This window comes from Octopus sinensis, linkage group LG1, assembly GCF_006345805.1.
Source record: "Octopus sinensis linkage group LG1, ASM634580v1, whole genome shotgun sequence".
Classification (NCBI taxonomy): Eukaryota; Metazoa; Mollusca; class Cephalopoda; order Octopoda; family Octopodidae; genus Octopus; species Octopus sinensis.
In genome coordinates this window covers 143,058,660-143,077,513 of record NC_042997.1, presented here as the reverse complement: position 1 = coordinate 143,077,513, position 18,854 = coordinate 143,058,660, and the positions used below count along the sequence as shown (strand labels likewise).

At 34.5% G+C, this 18,854-nt stretch overlaps 1 protein-coding gene across 3 annotated transcripts in view; it reads right to left on the bottom strand.

Annotated features, from left to right (window-relative positions):
• LOC115211685 (SUN domain-containing ossification factor) overlaps nt 1-18,854 on the bottom strand; it is a 107,458-nt gene that overhangs the window by 34,958 nt on the left and 53,646 nt on the right. For 2 of the 3 annotated variants that reach the window (XM_029780334.2, XM_036505512.1), the window contains exons 2-4: nt 6,051-6,153; nt 4,063-4,146; nt 3,035-3,135 (exon numbers count right to left, since the gene is read on the bottom strand). In XM_029780334.2, the coding sequence (XP_029636194.1) occupies nt 3,035-3,135; nt 4,063-4,146; nt 6,051-6,153 (288 nt within the window). The remainder of the gene's footprint in view (nt 1-3,034; nt 3,136-4,062; nt 4,147-6,050; nt 6,154-18,854) is intronic. The other variant, XM_036505519.1, reaches the window with a different exon arrangement.

Here is an 18,854-nt window from a genome sequence, read left to right as displayed (position 1 = left end):
GGGAGTTACTGCTGCTAACTCCTACACCAACATATGGGGAGTTGCTGCTGCTGATAACTCAAACACCAGACTATCCAAAATGGCAAGCTTTATGTAAATACTTATTTCTTTGACTGTATTCTTCTGAATACAGGCCTCTGTGCCTGAAATATAAAGCCTTTTAAAACTTCCTGCATTGCTAGAAGCTTTCCTTATATCTCATTTCATTCATCATCATCATTTTAATGTCCAATTTTCCATACCTGCATGGGTCAAGCAAGGTTTACTGAGGCATATTTTCTATGGCTGCATTGCCATTCCTGCCACCAACCCTTACCTATTTCCAAGCAAAGTAATATTTCCCTATGGTCAGACATTTTTTCCACAGAATATTGGAAATGAATGACATTCATTTACAAAGATTATGCAATGTCCAGACAAGGAGACACAAAACCATAAGGTTTGGAAGCAAACTTCATAACTACACAGCCAGGCATGCACTCATGAGAAAGGGATGGATTGGTAGAACTGTAAGAATGCTGGGCTAGATGATTGCAGTATTTATTCTTGTGTTAGTTGGGTAGGAAACTTAATCCATCACCTGGTTTGACTAACGGTGAAATTAAAGTATATCCATATGTCCAAAATTTGTTACAGAATTTATTTCAAATGTTCAAAATCTTATTTTATGCATTCATCTATTCCCTTTATCCCTCACAAAAAAATTTGTCTTGTGTCTGAGGAAGAGGAGGAGGAGCTGCCACCACTATTGTCATCAAAGTAGATTTTTTTTTTAAGATCAGTCCAGTCATTGATTTTGATTTCTAATGGGAATAATTTTTCATTGTTAACTACTTGGGAAAGAAATAGCAGCCAAAAACCCTTCAAATTGTATCATATTAGCAAAAAGGAAAAAGACATAAATTTGGTCCAAGGTACTCTAAATACTACTATCAACACTACCACCACCACCACCATCATCACTACCACTACTAATAGTAATATTACAAGTGGCTAAATAACAACTTAGATTTGCTCAAAGTTCAGGTTTATACAAGAAAGACAATTGTCAGAGTATGTGTGACGTAACATTTTCTCCAGAGTTAATGATTTTGTTAATGTAAACACAAGGCTTGATAGTGTTAAAAATCAATAAAATCCAACTTGAAGAAAACATAAATGTCACCTTCTGATAACTGTCATTATTGCATAAATCTAAACTTTGAGCAAATCTTAATTGCTTGGCTAGTTTCTTAGCAGGATGTAACTTAAGATTAGGTTACTATTTCTAGCAGGCTAAATGACTGCATAGGAACTCACTTGTTGGCTCACGAAAATCTATATATTTGTTCAGTTCTATATTTAAGAGATGAGTAATTATGTACATTATTTACATTATTTATATTTGACGGATATTTGTCCTCATCTAGTTTGATGTTAATACGTTTCGGCTGATATACCGTAAATGCGCCCTGGTGTTACACAAATGGCACCTGTGCTGGTGGCATGTAAAAGTACCCATTAAACTCTCGGAGTGGTTGGCATTAGGAAGGACATTCAGCCATAGAAAACCATGCCAAATCAGACTGGAGCCTGGTGCAACCTTCCAGCATGCCAGCATGCCAGCATGGACAACAGACATTAAATGATGATAATGATGATGATTACTCTGTCATGTTCAATGCTTATTTATTCACAAATTTTTGAATTTATCATACATTATTTCATAGCTTCAAGACTTCAATGAGGTGACTATATCTTTAGAATGACATTTTAGAGTAGGTGTGAAAGGTCAGGTTTGGCTGTTCTGAACATGGAACAAGTTGAATATTTGGATCGAGTTTTTTTTCATTCACAAAATATGCATTTTTTAAATGGAAGTAAAAAATCTGAAAATCAGTCGCATTGATTTGAAGGTATGATGTTGTAGAGAAAAAATTGGAGAAAAACGTCACAGAGGTTTAAAATTAAAAAAAACTGGGTATTTTTAGCTAATAGCGAGACAGAAATTTTCTGCATTTAGCAGAGTGGTGTCAACTTTATGGTTGTACCCTGTGAATTTCTTTAGTTTAGCGTCTGACCTGTTCATTGTAGGTTTTTAAATAAACATAAATACCTAATAAAATCAACATGTATCATCTTACTGTTTCCTTTGTCTCTTCATTGATTGTATGTTTTTATCATTTTAAAAAAAATTGTTATATTAATACATCTGTCTGCATGTGTTTACTTTATGCGTACTTCAGTATTAATCATATATACCTGCCATGTATTTATGTACATCATTAAATATATAAGTGTGTGTGTATGTGTTAGAGAGAGAGAGAGAAAGAAAAGGGGGGCGTCTGTCTCCAAAACTCCAATAAGAATAATACTGGTCAACAAAGAATTTGTCCCAAGGAAAAGAATACCTGTATCTTATGTGTTTTTGCATGCAGAATTAAAATAATGTCAAATTATCTGTATCACCCACAGTTTCTCTGTTCCACTATATCCCTCCCAGTTCCTGTTAAGTGTGCTAAATTTCAGTGAAGCTGTTGAAAAGTGGAGCTAACGGTTTAAGAAATACTCCCAATTTAAATTTTTATGAATAGCATTAACCTAGTGAAATCATAAATCTGGCTATCTGAGTCAATGAGACCCGAAAATATATGAAAATCTATGAAATGAAAAATATGTAAAAATACTAAGTGTGGAAAATCAACATAGACCACAGCAGAACAGACAACAGTGAACCACAACACAGCATGCAGTTGTCATGGTAACAAGCTGCTAATGCCACGCTGTCTGTTGATTGGCTAAAATTACCCAAATTTCTAAACTTTAATTCTAAATAACATCAGGTTCTTTAATTTAAGAAATAAAATAATTGGTTGATCGTAATCAAAATTCAAGGTTGCATCGATACACCAAAATAGAAAGCAACTTGAGCAAATACATCTGTGAATGAGAAAGACTCGATCTGAATATTTGGGGCTGGATCTAGCCAGCTTAAATGCTAAAAGGTTAACACAATATAATTGTAGCAGATTTTTACATATAAAAGTCCTCTTACTTGCTATGTTCAAGATTCTCCTTAGATTGGTCACTTTCTGGTTCTGTTTTCTTTTCAATTTCTTTCTCTGGTGTTTCACTATGTTTATTTTCTGAATCCTTCTGAAAAGACATTAAACACCGTTAAAAATATTTTTATAGAAATAGTTAATAATAATCTTAGGGTAAGTGTAAAACCTTGGGCAAGTATTGTCTAGTAGAAGATACTTGGCCAAGGTGCAGTGCAGTGGAACTGAACCAAACATCACAGATACAATTGCACATACATATATATATATATATCTATATAAACGGCAGTTTGTCTGTGCGTGTTTCTGTGTGTGTGTTTGCTTGTACCCTCACCCTGACCACGGCTTTCAACCGATTCTGATGAAACTTGACACACACATAGCCCAATGTCATAATTCAAAACTAACGCAGCGAAAATTTTGAAAAGTTCCCCCAGTTCTGAAAAAAATCGATAAATTCGACATAGGGTCGAGAATCAGGAACACAAACCACAAACTGTGTAGGGGACGCAACTCCACCTTTTTTAACTATCAAAAAAAAAATTTACCATCATTTTTTCCATTTTTTTGCTATTTTTTGGCTATAACTCTCTAAAAATGCTTTATAGATATTTCCCTTACAAACCTGAGCAACGCCGGGCGATACTGCTAGTATATATATATATATATATATATATATATATATATTAGTAAAAGAATGCTATTATAGCAAGTGAGAAACGTGCAATAACTAATTTAATGATAAGATATTGCACTGATGGTTTCTAGCTTGATGCTTTAAATATTGTACTTAAAGCTTTGGAAAATACAGTCTACTTAGCAAATCAAAGATTTTAACATTATCAGTTTCAACAAAACAAGGAGTCTGTATTAAATTCTAATTTAGAGATCTGTGATTAAAATAAAATTTAGTCTTCTTTCAAAAGACCAAAACAAAAAAAAAAATTACTAAGAAAATGCAGCATATCTAATAAAGGGTATAGATAAATAAGTATCAGAAATAATTGTGAAAAATACTCACAGGTTCATTTTGAGAAACCTCATTTTGTTTCCTTGTATTTTCTGATGTTGCTGCTGCTGCATGGCCAGTATGATGTTCTGGTAGCTTGAAAAATAACAAATAATAATAGTTTACTAAAACACTTCATTAACACAAAGGTAAAAGTTCACAATTTTGGTTGTTACTGCTGTTGTTTTTCCCCTACCACTACCACCACCTCAGATCAGCTCTGATCAAATTGACCAATGATTCAAACCATTCCTAATACTATCATGTCTTAGTTTCAGATGCTGTACCCAAAATAGCCTTGCTTTTTAAGATAGCAAGACATGGTTTTGATGAGAAGCTAGTTGCACAGAGGTTCTGTCATTGACTTGCCATCATGCCGATTCCTAGTTTAGGCATGAGGGTTGAAATTTAGGGTGGGTAACATCGATTATATCCACTGACCCACAGTATTTGACTGGTGCATACTTTATTATTCCTGAAAAAGATATTAACCCAGACTCGAAAGTGACAAAAGCTAAATACATCTACCCTCACTTATCACTGGTATTTGGTTTAAAAAAAAAAAAGCAACAACAAGCAAAAACACCATGTTAAAAGAATCACTGATCAATAAATAATAGAACATGTGAGAAAAAATAGGTTTTGTTCCAAGATCCCAAGCATTGAGGATGATTGCTGGGGTGTGCTTTTGCAGAAGATTTGACTTATGAGTTTATATTGATGCTATATCGCCACACAATCTTCAACGCAGTCAGCTAGTTTGAGGAACAAAGAAGAGATGCACTGAAAGACAAGAGACGCAGGAAGAAGGGGCAAGCCGCCTCTGACACCACACCGGATGTTACCTTCGTCTGTGGACACTGCTCACGGATCTGCCTTTCCCATTTCGGACTTGTCAGCCATGAGTGTGCATGCACACGACGTGGACAGCCTTCCTGATCTTCGTTCGCGAAGCCGAGCCATGATGATGATATATATATATATATATAAATGTGTACACACACAGGTTATCATGTTATCACAGATGAATGGGATAAATGAAACAGTTCACAATTGAGTATACTCATGTTACTCAATCTGTGATGAATGAATCAGTTATGAACGAAGACAGATGTAACACAAGGCATTTCATCTGTAGCACTACCAATTCTACCAGTCGTGTAAAAATTCATAATATTCGAATTGAAAACAGTCAATGAATGTAAATAGGATGATTATATTCATTCTTTCATCTTGCTGAGTGCAGGGCAATCTTTATGTCGCTGGTGTAGTGGAGAAAAAAAACATCTAGTTCATTCTCTAAAGTGGGTGATGTTAGGGAGGATATCCAACCATAGAAACCATACCAAAATTGAGAACTTGGAGCAAGGCATGATTCTCTGATCTGTCAGATCCTGTTGAATCAGTAAATTAAACATGCTGGCATGGACAGTGGATGTAAATTAAACATGATGATTTAGTAACATAAGAATTATATTTGTAAAAGAAAAAAAAAAGGCCAAATAAACACTTTCCACAAACATTGTTATTCATTTATCTAATTTTGTCAGTTTGGCTGACTGAAAAATGTTGGTTATAGCTCTAGTTAAGAATGCAAACGTCCAATTCTATCTCATTATTATTATTTGCATCGACAAATGACAGGACCTTCTCTTTGTGGATGACGACTTCAATTGGCATATTGGACAACATGCAAGGAGCTTCCATGGTGTACATGGTGGCTTTGGATTTGGTTCCTGCAATGAGGAGAGAACTAGGCTGCTGGAGTTCTGTGATGCAAATGATTATATATATATATAATTAATATTTTGGACTAATGGATCTAAGTTGATTAATGTGTTTAAATGTTGATATATATATATATATATCTCGCACACACACACACACAAACACTAAATACACGTAGATATGCATGCAGATATATGTTTGATGCATAAAATTTTCTACTTGATTTAAGATTCTTATGTCTATAATAATTAGAAATGGTTGTACTTCATTACCTTTTTTTCTGTGCCGGTGCTACTATCTGATTTAGCTTCTATTTGTCTTGTTCGAGCAGTAAGTGGTTCACTGGCATTGGTTAGAGAATGCCAAAATGTGCATCTGGTTAAAAGAAAGAACAAAAAAAAAAAATCAATAAAAATATGATTGGCAAACACAATTATAAATATTAACAAAATTCTTAAACTAGTAATATATCAAAGCTGAAAATGCAATTTTGTCATAATTAAATGTGTAATGATCTCTATAAGATAGTGTTTGTAAGACAAAAGCTTCTTAGTTAAACTTCAGTGTAGAAGCATCAGCATTCAAACATTTTTTCTAGCTCTTCCTAATGTCAGAAAAATATAAAGTAGGACTCAAGTTTCAGAGGAAAGTGGATCTGAAGAAAGATTAAACAAAAGATTTAGGACAGTCTCTGGAGAAGGAGGCTCCTGAGGAAGATAGTGTAATGGAGGAAGGAAAATTAAATGGAGTTTCTACAGAATAAGCATATATAGAATAGAGTCCACTCTGGTAGCAGCTGACAAAGAAAGAGAGGGTTATATTTCAACAGTAACCCAATAACAGTAATGTTATTCAGTGAAGGTTTGGTCACTGAGTGGACTATAGAGTTTAGTATTTGTTAGTATTGGCAGCTGTGTCCTGTCATTTATACTACAGTATCCAAGAGCCTCTACCCAACCTGCTAGAAGCAATAGTAAATTGCCCTGAAATCACATCTCCATCATCTTTAAAAAAAAGAAGGAAAAGTCATATTGGATACGATGTACTCTTAGATATCCAAAAACAGAAGCTAGGATGGTCTTAATTATAGGTCTATTTGTCAAGGAACAACAACAACAACAACAAATATAACAAAGAAAGCCAACAGATTAAATTCTGATTTCCACAGTAAATACAACACAACATTAAGAGAAGTTGGTCTAATTAAACTATCCAGTAGCTTGTAATTTTGAGATCATATTCTATGAACATTAACTATCTTTCTCTATGTTTTTGAGCAAATAAAATACAAATAAACATGATTTGGTAGACATCCTTAATATGTATTTAACCCTTTCGTTACCAACCTGGCTGAAACTGGCTCTGGCTCTGTAGTTCTTGTTTTCATAAATTTTGAATTAAAATCTTCCACTAAACCTTAGTCACAATTTATGTTCCTAATACTAGCTTAATGATAATGAAGTTATTTTACTAAATTCTTTGTTATATCTAAAATAATTGAAAGAAACACAGAGCATCTCAAAATAAACACGGTAACAAAAGGGTTAATTATGCCTATCAGCCACAGCAATCAATTATGAATTAGAGCAGTACGATTGCTTTCCTTTCTTACTAGGTAGCCCCAAAAATCATACTATGGAGTTAGATAAAATGCTTGGCAGCATTTCTTCCAGTTCCAGTTCTTTATATTCCAAGTTCATATGTGTAAATGTTGGTTTGTTAGTGTTTTCTTGTTTTGACATCATGTAATTGTTGTAAATGAGAGTCATTTATTTCTAATATTCTGCAAAAACATGTCTGGCCATAGAAAATCTGCTTCAATAAACTCTCTGACCCTTGTAAACATGGCAAAGTGGGTGTTAAAATGATGATGATATCTTTCAATTTCTACTTGTTTCAGTCGTTAGAACTGTGGCACTGCTTTTAGGAATTTTAGTCAAATGAATCGATCCCAATACTATTTTGCCAAACGGCTAAGTTATAGGGACATAAACACACCAGCACTGGTTTTCAAGCAGTAATGTGTGTGTGTCCATGTGTGTCTTTGTTTCTGTATTTGTCCCCCAGTAATGGGTGACAAACACGGACATAAAGTTACACACATGCACACATAAGGCTATAGTAGATACCTGTCCAAGGTACCACATAGTGGGAATGAACCCAGAACTAGGGAAGCAAACTTCCTACCACACACACCCAAATCCACTTGCAAGGCTTCGGTCAGTCAAGGGCTATAAGGAGAAGACACTTGCCCAAGGTGCCATGGGGGCTGACCCTGAAATCATGTGGCTTGGTTAGGAAGCAAACTTCTTGACACATATCTGGAATTAATTTTGAGGCTAGCTGAAATGGCACAGTCGGGGGAACTGAACACCAAGTGAAGTCATGGATGGACATAGGCACACATACATACATACATATGTGTATACACCTGTACTCCTATATGCAGCACACAAATTTAAGCAGACATGTGTATATATGCGGTTACATATACACAAACACACATACAGACTTATATGGAGACAGACATGTCAGTGCACACATATACAAGTGTCCTAAGATACAGTAAGTAACAGAGATAGTGAGTGATAGAAAGTAAGTGAAAGGATAAGATAAGAGTCAGAGAGGTGTGACTGTAAATATTCATACCAGTTATTGTATTAAAAATACATCTTTTGGGACAGTGACTGAAACAATTTACATTACAAGGGTCATAAGATAGGTTGAAATAAAATAGAAGTTCAGAGAGTGGATGAAAGAATAAAGCAGGCTGTCATCATCATCATCATCATCAAATATCCGTTGTCCATGCTGGAAGGCTGCACCAGGTTCCAGTCTGATTTGACATGGTTTTCTACAGCTGGATGCCCTTCTTAACGCCAACTACTCTGAGAGTGTAATGGGTTCTTTTATGTACCACTGGCATGGGTGCCATTTGCATGATGTCAGTATCTACCACAACAGCAATTTTCCTCAGTTTGATGGGTCTTCTTCTCAAGCACAACATAATACCAAATGTCTTGGGGTGACATGCACACACCATCAAAAAGGAATGATACATTTGTCCTAGATGGACATAGCTAACAAGAGGAAGTTATGTCTTCTCATAGAAAATTCATCCACTACATTCACAAAATAAACACCAGTCAGATATTGTAGCTAAGACTGCAGGTTGGTGGATTGGACTGAAGATCATCTTCAGTTGTAATAGAGTACCTTTTGGATTGACTTCAGTTATATCAGAAGGTACTAAGTACTCATTGTTATTCTCCTTGACAACAGGTGCTCCCAATATTCTGCAAGGAAAAAGAAAGGAAAGAAGGAACAAACACACTCACTCTCTCCCTGTATGTATGTGTGTGTCCATTATGTATATGCATTATATATATCATCATCGTTTAACATCTGCCTTCCATGCTGGCATGGCTGGAATGGTTTGAGAGGAGCTGGCACCAGACTCCTGTAACTGTTTTGGCAGGATTTTTACAGCTGGATGCCCTTCCAAATGCCAACCACTTTACAGCGTAGACTGGATGCTTTTTAAGTGACACCTGCACTGACAGGGTTACCAAGTATCTTGCAAGACAAAAAAAATTCATACACACACCCCTATAAAATAGTTATACTATGCCACAAAAGAATCTCTTATGTTGCCTACTAAAAATAAAAGTCAAATACCCCTCAACTGTCATAAAAAGAGGTTACATTGGTATATGTAATATCAGATATACTGCTTAAATAAAACTTGATTTGGTAACAGCTGTAATCATAGGTTTGCTTGATCAAAGTTGACCGGCATCTAAACAATATTTTATGTGTTAATAGTTTAGAGGAGGAAAGAAAACATACATTCATGATGTTTAATGACCCTCCCACTCAAATGCATCCATATATCATTGTCTATAGGTCGATATCTGTAAGAAGTATGTATAAAGAAGGATAGGATTTCCAATTGGGACAGTAAAGTTGATATGATGTGGTGTGTGTGTGTGTGTTTGTGTGCGTGTGTGTGGTTGAGTATATATATGTGGCTGTGTGGTAGAAAGTTTGCTTCCCTACCACACAGATCTGGGTTCAGTCCCACTTGGGCAATTATTGTCTACCACAGCCTCAGGCCGACCAAAGTCTTGTGAGTGGATTTGGTAGACAGAAACTGAAAGAAGGCCATCACATACATGCATGCCTCTCTCTCTCCTTGTCTTGACATGTTATTGATGTAAATGAAGGTCATTCATTTCCAGTATTCTGCAAAAGCGTGTCTGACCATGGGGAAATATTACCTTGCTTGGAAACAAGGGTTGGTGACAGGAAGGGCATTTGGCCATAGAAAATGCTACAATAAACTCCATCCAACTTGTGCAAACATGGAAATTTAAACATTAAACTGATGATGATAACATGAAAGGAGTCACAAAACTGTTTTATTTTTAAAACTATGATTAACAGAAACAAATATAGTACAAGTATTTTAGAAAAATAAACGAAAACAGATTGCTCAATTGGAATACAGGAAATGTGAAGTAACAAGGTTTTATATTGTTTTCTCTTTTTTTCAATGAATTTATAAACAAACCAGCTGTTACTGCCAGCATATATGAACATGGATATTTTTGAATAGTAATAGCATAATAGGTAGAGTGATGGCTGAAATGCCTCGCAGTAGGACTTTAGTGACATCCTTCTACATTCTAAGTTCTAATCTTACCAGGGTTGATAAAAAAAAAAAACATCATTCCATTACTAGGGCTGGCGTTGATGTGATCCTGAGTATACTCCCTCCAAATCTGTTGCTGTGGCATTCCAGCCCATTGTGAACCAAACTTGAAAAGTGACATTTTTCAAGTTGCCTGAAATTTCATCTAAATAAAGTAGTCACTGTGCCTAATTGATTTTGAAAATTTCAGCTCCTAACTATGTATGGTTCTGATGTATGGGTACTCAAAGTAGGAGGCTGAACTAAATTTGAGGATTTCCTTAAATTTAGAGCCACATTTAAGCTCTATCTCAAGAATGAACCATTTTCAACCTTTGAAACTTTGAGCAAACATATTTCACCTAGGAAACAGTCCAAGCAATTTTGGTATTCCTGGTGTTAGCTGTTCAATTCTTATGTTAGACTAGTTAGTAGCAATTGAGTCAACTAATGTTTCAAATGGGATTTAAACACGTAACTTTTGAACCAATAAATAATCAAATTGATTGTTCCCAGCAGTAATAATCCTGTCTACTATAGGAAAAAGGCCTGAAGTTTTGCAGGTAGGAGGTAGTTGATGATATAGACCCAGGTTCAACTGGTGCTTAATTTAGTGACCCTGAAAGGGTGAAAGGTAAAATTGCTCTCAGCAGAATTTGAACATAAAGAGCCAGAAGAAATACTAAGTATTTTCCTCAACATTCTAATGATTCTGCCAGCTTGCTGCCTTTTCAGCTGTAATAATCAAGAGCAATTTTTGAGGAATTTAAGCTTTTTGAGATTTTTTTTTTTTTTCAAAATTTAAATTTATTAATCTTCATTTCTACTACTAAGCCAAACATCACCTCAAGAAGTTAACTTCTACAGATTATTTACATTTATTTATTTCATGCTGTTCTTGAAGGGCAGAATCTCATGTATCTCCTCTACAAGATAACTGTTCCCGTCTCTCTGCCATACTTTAATCTCTTAGCACCTGGCACAAAGTCACCCCCTCAATACCTTACCCCCACTCAGTTGAGCACTCTTGCCTTGGCTTGCAAGTTACTTGGTGACCTCATTAGAGCTGGTGCCGTCTGAAAAGCACCCAAGTCACTCTGTAAATAGGTTAGCATCAGGAAGGACATCCATCCTGCTATAGAAATCATGCCAAAGCAGATACTGGAGCTCAGCACAGCCCTCTGGTTTGACAGTTCCTGTTGAATCATCCAAGCTTTGGCAGTATGAAACGTATGTTTTATAATGATAATGGAGAAAGTAAAGTGAAGTGAAGGAATAAATTTTTTAAATATCTATACAAGTATTGCAGTTATTAGTTAAAAGCATTTTGCTATATCAAGGCTGAAAGAGAGATAATTTAAGATATAGGAACATTTAGTAAGGTGTAAATTTTCATCATATCTCAGTAATTTTGTATTGATCTCAACAACACTTGCTACATTGTAGCACCAACTGTTGTGAATAAAATACAAACCAAACTAACAGAGTTTTAAGCACTATATCCTTAAATCACTTTTCAAATAAGAGATCACAAAACAGAAGATGAAATTGAGATTTAATGTTTACCACAGATTACTTTCATAAGTTTACATAACTAGAAGTTGATCATCAATTAAGGAAAGATTAAAAGATAAAAATACAAGATGAAGCAAATAAAATAAACATGAAGCAAATTGAAATATTCCAATATATTGTATCATGAAATTAGTTAACTGTCACAAATACTTTTGAAGTACAGTCAACCTCATTAGAAAAAAAACCAGCTGTATAAAATATGTATCTTAATTGGTATGAAAAATGAGAATGAGAATAAACATATTTTAATTGATGAATTTGAAATGTCAAAAATCTACAGCTTTAGCTATTATTCATGGCAACAATATCTTCAAATCTAAGCTATAAGCAAGCCCGTTTTTTTCTTTTTTTTCTTCTTCTAAGTACATATTATGCATATGTAACATCTTGTATTAACCAACACAAGTAACCAGCTAAATATCTTTCAGTAAAATCACCACTTTCTTCTAATGAAGAGGATTGGCCCAGTGACAGTGCCATGTAGGAAAAAAAAAAAAAGCACCTGTGCTGGTGTCATGTTGAAAACACCCAGCACACACTGTAAAGTGGTTGGTGTTAGGAAGGGCATCCAGTTGTGGAAACCAAACCAAATCAGACCGGAACCTGGTGCAGCTCTCCTGCTTGCCAGCTCTAGTCAAACTGTCCAACCCATGCTGGTATGAAAAATAGACATTAAAGGATGATGATGACAGCGTGTTTTAATACCTAAATCATAAAATCATATGCCCATAATAAAAATGAGATAGCAACTATATTTTTATTTTTTAAATCGATCATATTTTGTATCTTATACTGAGGAAATACGATACAGCCGTTAATATAACTTGCCAAACAGACATAAATTCAGAAAAATAATCTCTCAATATAAATTATTTATTAGAAAGGAGAGGGAAGGTGAAAAAGAGGTCTGTTGAAAATGTTAGACTGGAAAAAGAAGCTATTAGAGAATGAATCTAATTGTTTAGATAAGAATCCAGTAGGAAAATGCTTTATATGCCATTTAAGGGTGCCACAGATATGCTAACTAAAAATAGATTTAGTAAATGTCATGTATTATTCTGTATGTATTCGCATATATAGAACAATATCTAAGATCAGAAGGATTTATATAAATATCCTGAAAATATTAATGCAGGTTTAAAACTTGTTCTATTTATATATACAAAAGTTGTAAGTGAAGATTTGGCCCAGTAAAATTTTTATTATAACAACCATTTAATCTAAGTATCTTAAACTTCCTTATTTGTTCAACGTAGATGGCATACTGTAAAAACAAGAAGTATTAAATAAGGACATTAAAAAAACTTCAATTAAATATCTTACTCATCACAATGAATTAGTACTTTATAACTTTATTATGAAGAAATTTTAAAGGATACAAGAGGATGATGACGATGGTAGTAGTAGTAGTAATGATAATAATAATAATAATAATGGTTTCAAATTTGTCACAAGGGTAGCAATTTAGTGGGAGGGGATGAGTTGATTACATCAACCCCAGTGTTCAGCTGGTACTCATTTTATTGACCCCGAAAGCATGAGAGGTAAAGTTGATCTTGGTGGAATTCGAACTCAGAACATAGCGATGGTTGAAATACTGCTAAGCATTTCATCTGGCGTGTTAATTCTGCCAGCTCACTGATTTAATAATAATAAAAAAACAATAATACAAGGCCTAAATTGGTGGGGGGGGTGTCCTAGTTAATTACACCGACCCCAGTGTGAAACTGGTGCTCATTTTATTGATCCCGAAAGGACGAAATACAAAGTCGAGCTTAGCGGAATTTGAACTCAGAACGTCAAGGCGAATGAAATGCATTTTGTCCAACGTGCTAACGATTCTCCCAGCTCACTGCCTCAATAATAATAATAATTAATTCGTTTAATAATAATAATAATAATAATAATGACTGATGATGATATGTGCATCACTGATCACAAGCATCATAGCCATGTGTTGAGAGGAATTCTTTGAGGTTTAAATAATTCAACTCAGGAAACACCTGTGTTTCCTTATCATCCTTAAATCTTTATTCAGCAACCACTTTAAAGCAGAATGGGCTACTCAACCTAAAGAAAATTTTAACTGGGCCCCATTTACAAGGTCACGAGTTGTATATGTTGATATGAGACCATGTCATACACATATGGTTCTGATGCATGTAACTTGTGTACCCTTATCATGATGGGTATATTGCGCTTTGTATATTTGTACTCCAATGTAACTTTGGTGGCATGCATGTTTCTCTCACTCAATAATAATGATGATGAGGAAATAAAAGCTAATATCCCAGGCATAAATATCAAGGATTGTAAAAAAAAAAAAAAAAAACCTAACTGCTAACTGATAGACATTGCAGTCCCTTCTGGCCAGAATATTGCCCAAAAAGAAGTGGGAAAAACTGTCAAAGTACAAAGACTTTAAAGTATGTGGAGCATGAAGGTAAAAACAATACCAGCAATAATTGGAGTATTAAGCATAAGAGAAAAAAAAGCATATACACAAAAATGTAGAAGCTATACCTGAACCCTCAACACTATGCACTATTCAAAACATAACCCTGCTAAGAACAGCCCACATCCTACACAAGATACTATCAATTCAATGATACAACCCAAACAAAACAACCCACTAGCACAAGACACACTCTACAAAGCAAATATCCAATAAAATTAACAACTACCAACAGGCTGATTATCCAACAGAAGACAACTCGCATTACACACACTCAACACACAATACAAACACTAATACAACAAAAGACTGCAACCAAACCCCATAACAAAACAAACTGACACAATACAATACTGAGAAGCGTTTGCAATCCTCCAACAACAAAAAAGAACATGCAATGCTGTGCACACCTCGGCATCATGGAGGTATAGCAGGTGATGCAGTAGAAACTTGCCTGAAACTACCAAATGTTAAATAACAACAACAAGAGTGCTCAGAGAGCACAAACCTCTGCCAAGACAACGCCAATGTCCTCTCAGCGATTAGCCAGAGATGATTTTTAAAATGAGAATATCTGAAATAAACTCGACTGCTCTCACAAACGAGAATACTAAAAATGAACCCGACTGCTCTCAAAAATTAAGTAAAAATAAGAAAAATAATCCAGAATCGTTATCCGGTACCAGATTGATCCCAAAATCTAATCAGTTCATACCAGCCATGAGGCCAAACATTCCTGAAGTTTCATCTGAAACCATCCAGTGGTTCTTGAGATATCATGTCCATGGACAAACAAACAAACACGACTGAAAACAATACCCCTGCCTTGGTGGAGGTAATAATAATAAAAAAATGCTTTCTAATCGATGTATCAGTACCAACAGATGACAATGTTTCTCTAAAAGAAATGGAGAAACCTTCAAAATACAAATATCTGGAAATAGAGGTAACTCAAATCTGGAGTCTAAAAACAGAAACAATTCCTATCATAGTAGGTGCACTAGGTATGATAAAAAATATTTAGACAAATACATAACAAAAACATTAGGACTAAAAGGTATAAATAACATACAGAAAATAGTACTACTAGGCACTGCATACATTCTACATAAAACACTTTCAATACAGTAAAAATAAGAGCATCACAACAAACCACAGCACATACTCAAAGCACACAGAACTGCACTTGGTAGTGCAGTGAAAGCATATGATAAAAATAAGACTACTGAATAATAATCCTTTCTACTAGAGGTACAAGCCTGGAATTTGGGGGATGGGGCAAGTCAATTACATTGACCCCAATGTTTCACTGGTACTTAATTTATCAACCCCAAAAAGATAAGAGGCAAAGTTGACCTCAGAACATGGTGTCAGGTTAAATACCACTAAGCATTTTGTCCACTTTGCTAATGATCCTGCCAGCTCACTGCCTTAATAATAATAATAATAATGATGATAATGATGATGATGGTGATGATGATGGTGGTGGACAATACGAAGAGTGTGATGCAATTGCAATAGATATTTTATTAGTTAAACAATATTTTGACAGCTTGCCTGTCTTTGTTGAGTTCAAAATGAAAAGTGATACATAGAAATTCAAAATTATAGAAATGCAAATTCAAAATTTGAACAAGGGCAACCAGCATTGGTGAAATAATATCCTCAGTCTTCAATTTTCAATTTTACAACAGGCGAAAAGAAAAAAAAGAATACTTAAACAGTTTTGTGTAAATATGATGAAATTCCCCTGTTATCTTGTTCATCCCTCCAGGGTGTGATGTTAATTACTCACAAACATATTTCTCCAAGTATTTTGAGGACTGAATAATAATAATAATAAACTTTAAAACAATAAAATAACCTTTGAAAATCTTTTCAACTGATTATATTCTACTCATCAATTTATATTCCTTTTCAGTGAGGGATTTGAATTTCTAAATATTTGCTTCTTATCCTATTCTCACTTTTACACTTTTCCAAGTGCAAATTAAAATAATCTTGAAACAAAATAATCTCAGAGCAAATTAAATAGCAGATAGCAAGATAAAAACATAGTGGGTGTCTATTATTTGAATGTAATGTTAATTCATTTCAAATCTGAATTAATTTCATCATTTGGCATCACAAAAGATATTCATTTACGATGTGCTGCCAGTCTGTTGATTATTCCTCATCAGATAATGGCAATATGATTTGATGGCATTATTTAATTTAAAAAAAAAAAGATTTAATTTGATATACTTTGAATATATTTTAATTTGCTTTGAGCATATTTTAATTTGCACTTAAAAAGCCTATTTGACTAGGGGAGAGACATCAGTTCAATGGCTTTCCGAAAATTGTGCATATATTGTGAAGTCATTTAAATCAGAGAGGGTTTAAAGATTTATCATCTTCATTTTTAATGTCAAGCTTTAGTTTCTACATACATGAGTGTGTGTGTGTGTGTGTGTGTGTGTGTGTGTGTGTGTGTGGTGTGTGTGTGTGTGTGCGTGCGTGTGTGCACATGCATGTGATGCTGCCTTATAAAATGATACACATTTACAATAGCTAAGATCTTGTAAAAATGTTCTTTTGATTTTTCTCTAAGATGGCAAACATGAAGGTAAAGCAAATATCTGTCTTGTTGCCAATTAAAAACCTAAGTAGTATGATATTATCATTTATCCAATACCCAAAATTCAAAGCAGCCAAAATATATTCAGAAAGCTGTTGCGATTGTTATAATAATTCTCCTTCAATAAGGCTGACAAGGTGAAACATTTCTCACAACTAACCTGCTAATATTTCGGTGAAATTTGAATATTAAATTAAATTCAGAGGACGTGAAATTATGACGAAGGATTATAAACAAGATATTGAGTTTATAATAGGAATTTGAAAGATAGATTTCAGGGCAAATGACCAGAGATATCATATGTGGATATTTAAAATGAAATTTGCTCTATCCAAGAGAGAAGGCAACTGGGATACTATAGACATACATAATAGATACTGCTCAGTAAAGAGATGTTTACCAATTACATATTAGTAGGATTTGATGAACAGAATCTTTAATGGAGACAGGTGAAAGAAGATACATCAAGATACATGTATGAACCTGATTATTCATGCCAATATATAATGACGACACTGATGAATGTTTAATGGCATTGTCTATAAGATAGACTCAAACAGTTGAAAATAGGAACATTTTCTAGGAAATTTTATATATTATTTTATATTTTAAATCTTTTAGGTGCAAAAGTAATTGCTGTTGTTTACCCCTGGGTTCAATGTTGACCAAGTAAACCCATGATCTAAGGTATTGCAGGCATGACCAACCAGTCTTTCTTTCTTTCTTTCTTAGGAATAGTACTTCAACTACATTATCCAATGTGTCTTCCCCACCTTCCTTTTATAAGGGAAATTGGTTGTTATTTCTTGTAAGTTAAGTAACCATATAGGGCTGCAGATTTCAACTGCAGCAACCAGAACCACATATGACCCTCAAATATCTTTCCAGTGACCCCTGACAGTTTTCCCTTTATAAATACAATATTTTCTTTCTTTCATTGACTTATGTTTTACATTTTTAGTGCAGGCCCCCTAAAAAATTTCCAGGTTTGGGATCTGGCCCTAAATATTAAAAAGGTTGACAACTACTGATGAAACTTCTTCATTAGCTCATGCAAAAGTGGTACTTTTTGTGGCCTTTACTGATTAATTAATAATTGATCAATCTCATTGATTCAGCTTGATTGGTGTCAGGGAGGGAGACTATTATTCAGTTGGTAGTTACAAAGATAGGCTTTTTAGATAAAACAATGCAGAATAGGAATACATAGATATACTGTACCACAATATATCTCTATGTATTTCTATCCCGCATTGTTTTATCCAAAAAGCCTATCAACTGAACAATCTTCCTCCCTAACTTCACCTACTTCTCTTCAGTTCACTTTCTACTACCTTCTTACAGTAGCTTTTTACTTCTTATTGCACAACATTCTTTCATGTTAAATAACCACACTAGCCCAACCACCTCTATCAAATGTTTCTAATACTCAGCTTGTTTTGCCAACCTACTTGTATTAAGGTTGAGAAAGCAGCTAATGTATCCTGAAGTGTATACTGCTCTTACAGTTTTCTGATCTTTGCTTGTCAAATATTGTTCTAGCAACCTATTTGTATTGGAGCCGATACAAGTATTATCAAGCTAGACCTGCTAGATGTAGCAACCAAATCTCCTTCAAATCATACTCTATAGTCTAAAGACAGAAGGGTGTATCCAAGATAATATAGTCCTGAGGCACATTAGACCTCGTACAAAAATGGGATAACCACATCTCAAATGCTTTTATTTTCTGA